The 5705-nt window shown below is 52.4% G+C and overlaps 1 protein-coding gene across 1 annotated transcript in view; it reads right to left on the bottom strand.

The window, feature by feature from the left end:
• Positions 1 to 3548: 3548 nt before the first annotated feature.
• The window catches only part of LPAR2 (lysophosphatidic acid receptor 2), a 5406-nt gene continuing 3249 nt past the window's right edge, over positions 3549 to 5705 (bottom strand). Inside the window, exon 2 of the mRNA XM_035888674.1 lies at positions 3549 to 3850. Coding sequence (XP_035744567.1) covers positions 3549 to 3850 — 302 coding nt within the window. The remainder of the gene's footprint in view (positions 3851 to 5705) is intronic.

Raw genomic sequence — 5705 nt, 5'->3', positions numbered from 1 at the left:
GGGCTTTGCCAACCCAAATGATTCTATAATTGTATATTGTCGCATTTAAGTGAGACACAGCAGAAGTTGTGGATGGCAAATTAAAACCCAAGCTCTCCCATAAGCCGGGCAGCACCCAGCTCTGCATGCAGCCATCAAGTTATACTTAGAGTCTTCTGAGCAGCTTTGGGAAGGGAACACATAGCCAGAGAGCACCACACCCTTCGCTGCAGCATCTCCTTTAGGACGCACGACAGCCAGTGGTAAACACAGCACAACATGGTTCCTACCCCCACGTAGTTCAACCAGGCTTTGTGCTTCCAAATTCAACGAGAAAGTCAAGTCACATGGGATCCTGAACAGCCCAAACCCCTCAGTTTTTTGTGATGGATGTTCTGTACACACCATTTATGTCTCCCCTTCTCTCTTCCCCCATCTTCAATGCTGGGGGGGCTGTTAAAATCCTCCTTGGAGCTCTTCTGCCTCCTCTATCCTTGGAGCTCTTCTGCCTCCTCGATTCACCATTTCTTTTCAAATCTCACCAAAACCAGCGCTTTCCAGGCTAGTTTCTATGACTCCTCATTTCCTGCTCTCTCATCTATTACAGCCAGCTGGAAACAACCAGAAATCCACCAGTCCCAAGTCACTTGGGGAGGGAAATCTCACAGAAGACTTCCAGACAACCCACCTCCATCCCCAACGGGTGCCAGCCATCGCTCAGATGCAAGCGCCGCGAAAGGTTTGGGGCTTTATTTCCCCTTCCTCCCGCCGCTCATCAGCTGCTTTTTAGCTTTGGGAAATCACGCATCAAGCTGCATTTGTACTCTCGGTTACCTTAATTCAGCAGAATCCCTTTTTATAGAGAAAGTATTGACATCCTCCGGGTGGCCAGGACATCCCGCTCGGCACAAACCGCTCCAAATCCTTCACAGACTTTCCATCCGCGTTGCGTTTGACAGCTTTTTAGTATTTATGCTGGTTTGGCAGTTAGGCTAAGCTTAGAAGAGCCATTTAAAATACCAGGATAAACCCACCCTCCGAGGCGATCTGTTGTCAGCGACATCGCGTGCCCGTGTTGCGGGTACTTACGGGAGAGCGCTTGGCCGAGCGGGATCGCATCGCTGAAACGCGGCTCGACCAGCAAAAGGCTGAGGTCAGGCAAGCCACTGGGTCCCTGGGGGGAGGCCACGCACAGCTTATTAGAGGCCCAATTGGGCATAAAAGCCAACGGCGGCGCTTTAGGAGCCAAGTGTCATCTCGCCCACTACAAACACTCATCCACACCCAAATGCCGTACAGTTAATTCCTTACACACCCACCCCGGTTAAATCAGGGTGATGCTAATCCCGCACCTAGGCAACATGAACTTTTGTATTTCCTCCTCCTCCCCTTTGTTAATAAAAACAGAGCTTGGAATGTATTTAATTGTAAAAATAACTTTAGATGAAGTAGCAGGAAGCGCATGAGCCCTGTGAGGGGGTTCAGGAAAGCAGAAAAGGTCCCAGTTAGTTCTGTCCCTGCTCCATCACTCCCAGTAACAGCTTTCCAGGTGTTCACCATGACAGTCTTCCCCCAGCTACTGCTAATCCACCACCTGCTTCCACTGCAGGCTGTCCCTGTATCCCAAAACCCATATTTTCCAGGGAAAGGAAGAGTCACTAGGAGTCTCCTCTGGCAATAGAAATACAGTTATGCTTTCTCTTAGCCCTGCCCCCTGCTATGCTTTACTGCTGTGAAATTTCCCCAAACCAGCCAAGTCTGGTGTCTGCAAGCAACGGACAAGGCCGTAGTCTTACCGAAAATGACCTCCTCCATTTCTCTTCACGGGCTTTCCGGAGGCTTTCACCCCTCCAGACAGATGCGCAGCCCTGCGAGATGCCCTCACAACCTACCTAGAATGCAAATGGGTAGCCGGGCCACCGCAGAGCTGGTCACGATGGCCGCAAGCACAGGGGCCAGCATCCCTCCCTCCCAGCACCACGAGGCACAACTGGGGGACGATTCACCCAGGGCTTCAGAGTGGGGAAATAGTGTGTGTGGGGGGAAAAAAAAAAATAAATTCCAAGCCTTCTTTTCTAAAACCCAGGACAAAACATTTATTCAAAAAAGCCTCTGGGACACGGAGATGGGAACCACGTTCCAAGACTGTTCTAGTCAGTCTGGGAGACTTGTCACCTTAACACTGCCGCTTCCCAACCATGTTCTGCAAGGAAGGATCCACACACGCATGCGTGTGAGTAACGACACCTCCTGTACATGGTCTCCTCTGCAAAGCCAGCTGAGGGGGTCAGTCAGAAGCTGATCCTCTGGCAGAGCAGGGCTGTTCTATTAAAAAAAATAATCCACGGAATTACATCGTTAGACAATATTCCCAAGCCTGTGTTCTGTGAGCCTCTCTCTGCTCTTGCAAGAGCCCCTGATAAGAGCCCAGCGCCGGATTTGGGGCTGCCACAGGCACATTCACACCATTAAGGTTTAACAGCATGAAGGTAAAGGAAGCCTGGAAAAGTATTTATGGATTCTCAGCCACAAATATTATTCTGCCAGCAGAGCCTCTGCCCTCCAGTCGTGGCCTCGCAAGCAAGAACGACAGTTTGCATTGCGTGTCAGACCGACTTAGGCAGAAAACTAGATCCTACGTGTGCTAACGATAATTAATACCGCTGATTTCTTACGGTGCTTTGCAGGGAGAAGGGCTACGTGTGAACAGACTTAACACATTATTTGAAAAGTATTAAGGTACAAACTGCACATTAAAACCCAAGGCAAAAGTACTGATTGCCTTGGAATCGAACCTAAACCTGTCCCAAAGGGGTTTCAACGCGTACGACAAGGGTTTAATGGGAACATGACTCACTCCACATTTATGAATAGGCAATGAACTGGTGCATGCCACATGGTACCGCTTAGCAGAACACAAACGCAACTGCAGTTACAGCACCGCTCTCTTATTTTAGGACGGAATTAGGTGGCTCCTAAAGACACCCTCCAACAGCCCAGAACGCTTCGAAATTCAGTTACAGACGCTTGGGGAAGCGGGAAGCTGCTTCTCAGGAAGCAATTCAAAACAGATTCCTCTCAGAAGAGGCCTTAAGAAGAACGTGATTTCTGAAGCGGGTGGAACACAACCCGAATAAGGCTCTCCGGGGGAACACTAAGCAGCTCTGTTTAGGAAGCAACACGTAAAGCTGAAGAGCTTTGGCTCTTCGGAGCACGCTACCACCGCGGCGGCCGTTTCTGCAGGCAGTAATACTGAAGTACCACGAAAATACTTGGCTCGCCGAGAGCCCACGCGAGATTCCCGTTGCACTTCGCGTACTTCGAGGTGCTTGCTAAATCAAATCAACTTCGCATTAGAAATAGCAGTCTTTAATAAGAATAGTACTCAAGGCGTGTCCTAAACAACGCACCATCCAGCAGTTCCTTAAAAGCATCCCGTCCTTTATCGATGGCAGAAATGTTTTATGCTTGAGCACACACACAAGTCTCCACTGCGTTAGCAGCAGGTCGCTCTTCGCCTCTGCACGGAAAGCGGCCGCTCCTCAGCGCCTTGCCCGTCTCGCCAAGAGCTAAATGGAGGAATCCACGGTGAAGTGCCCGTTCTGAGAAAGCGTTCTGCGGTCTGTGGTGTTCAGCTTCACCACCGTGGGGGTGTATTTGGAATTCCTATAACAGACAAAGCAGAGGATCCTCCGGAAGGTGCTACGCATCTCGTTGTCCCTGTAAGAGTAGACAATAGCGTTGATCAACGAGTTGATCTCCGCCAGCAAAAGGACGTATTTCTCCACCGCTAGAACGTTGCAGCTCTTGCAGCCCAAGCCATCCAGGAGGAGCACAACTTGTCCTGGAGTCCAGCAGATGACAAACGCACCTGGGGAGAGAAGAATCCCTGTTAGAGAAAGAAGTAGGTTCCGGGCTCTGCCCGGTCGCTCACTGTAAAGACACTCAATGGAATCACCAGTGGTTTATTTGCTGGAAAAGAGTTTGGGGGGCAGAAACCAGTTTCACTCAGTATTTTTGCTTCTGAGGAAGACCAAGGATTCAACCAGCAAATATTAAAAATGGAGGCATTGGGTTCCCCCCCTCCCCATTCACTCGGAACAACACTTCCGAGCACTTTCCCCTACCTCCCCTCATCCCCATCGTTGCACTTACGGAACGCAAAATGAAGTCTCCAGATTTCCTAGTCACGTGCCGCTCCCTCCAAAAAGGAGAACAGGCCATAAAATGAGGGGACAGTCAGAGTAACACACCCTGAGTGAAATAACCTCCACTGTCCATTCAGTTTAGGGGGGGCATTAGTTATCGGTATGAGTTTAGATGAGTCCCGGCCAACGCTCGGGGCAGTCCAATGAAGTTTCTCTCACACAGCTCTACGCCAAGTAGAAAAATCATAGAATCCCGGAACGGTTTGGGTTGGCAAAGCCGTTTCAGCTCCCCCAGCCCAACCGCCCCCCTACCCCTGCCATCCCACCCCCAAACCCCCCCGTCCCAGCGCCCCTTCCCTGGGAGCAGATCCCGACCCCCCCGGCTCCCCCCTCCTCTCAGGCACTTGGAGGCAGCCAGAAGGGCTCCCCTCAGCCCCCTCTGCTCCCGGCTGAACCCCCCCAGCTCCCCCCGCCGCTCCCCAGCAGCCTGGGGCTCCAGACCCCTCCCCAGCTCCGCTGCCCTTCTCTGGACACGCTCCAGCCCCCCCAGCTCCTTCGCACAGGGAGGGGCCCAACCCTGACCCCAGCACTCGAGGGGCGGCCCCCCCAGTGCCCAGCACAGGGGCACGCTCCCTGCCCTGCTCCTGCTGGCCACACCACTCCTGAGACAAGCCCGGATGCCGCTGGCCCCCTTGGCCACCTGGGCACCCCGCTGGGTCCTATCCAGCCGCCTGGCAACCAACACCCCCGGGTGCTTTTCCACCGGGCAGCTTTCCAGCCACTCTTCCAACGGGCTGGCCCACACCAGGACGGAGCTGGACAGATGCCACCACTGATTCAGTTGGGCTGATACGATGTTCTTGCCACCACCTGCAAAGTTCTCTGGCAAAAGGATAATTGCTGTTGGCATGACCGAGTGGGGAGGTGCCTGCGGCTCCTAAAATCCCTTTTTTACGGTCGTGATTTTCAGGCTGACGTAAATGGAGCACTCGCCCATCAGAGCTCCTGGAGGTCACTCATAAGGTTGTATCTTAAGGCACAGGAGCTGCACCCTGCTGTGTCTTCTGGGAAAGGGTGGAAGAGAACAAGACTTGCTGGAAACTCTGCAGCTACACCCTTTACTGAAAAACATCTGCCCAGAAAGAACAACCGCCCAAGGAGCTGCACCAAAACCAAGAGGCTGAATTCAACGCTGTCGTTGAGCGAAACGCTGCACTGGTGAGAAGTCAGAGGAGCACACGGGGCAGAGGGGATCTTCTGGGAGCATTCCCTGCCTATTTCAGGCCACTGCATCACATCACCCTTTTTATTGAAGCAAATCCTGTCCCTCTGGGAGCATCACAGCAGCCAGCAGATGACTGGGCAGCTTTCCCTGCACCTTTCAGACACTTTGCTCCCTTGAAATTTAGCAAATACGCAGGAGAGATTCCTGTCACCAAGGCAAGTCTGGTACTTCCCTCCTGGGTGAGCCTGCAGGAAAGGGACCTCCTTGTTCAGTGATGTAACTTTCTTTTCTAGCCAGGTTTCCAGCATCCACGAGGCGAGCCAGCTCCTCTGCAACCTGGCTCCCAGCAGCAC

Source organism: Egretta garzetta, unplaced genomic scaffold (assembly GCF_000687185.1).
Source record: "Egretta garzetta isolate BGI_Z169 unplaced genomic scaffold, ASM68718v1 scaffold421, whole genome shotgun sequence".
NCBI classification, from domain to species: Eukaryota; Metazoa; Chordata; class Aves; order Pelecaniformes; family Ardeidae; genus Egretta; species Egretta garzetta.
Note: the sequence above shows the minus strand (reverse complement) of the source record. Positions and strands in the feature narration are given on the sequence as shown.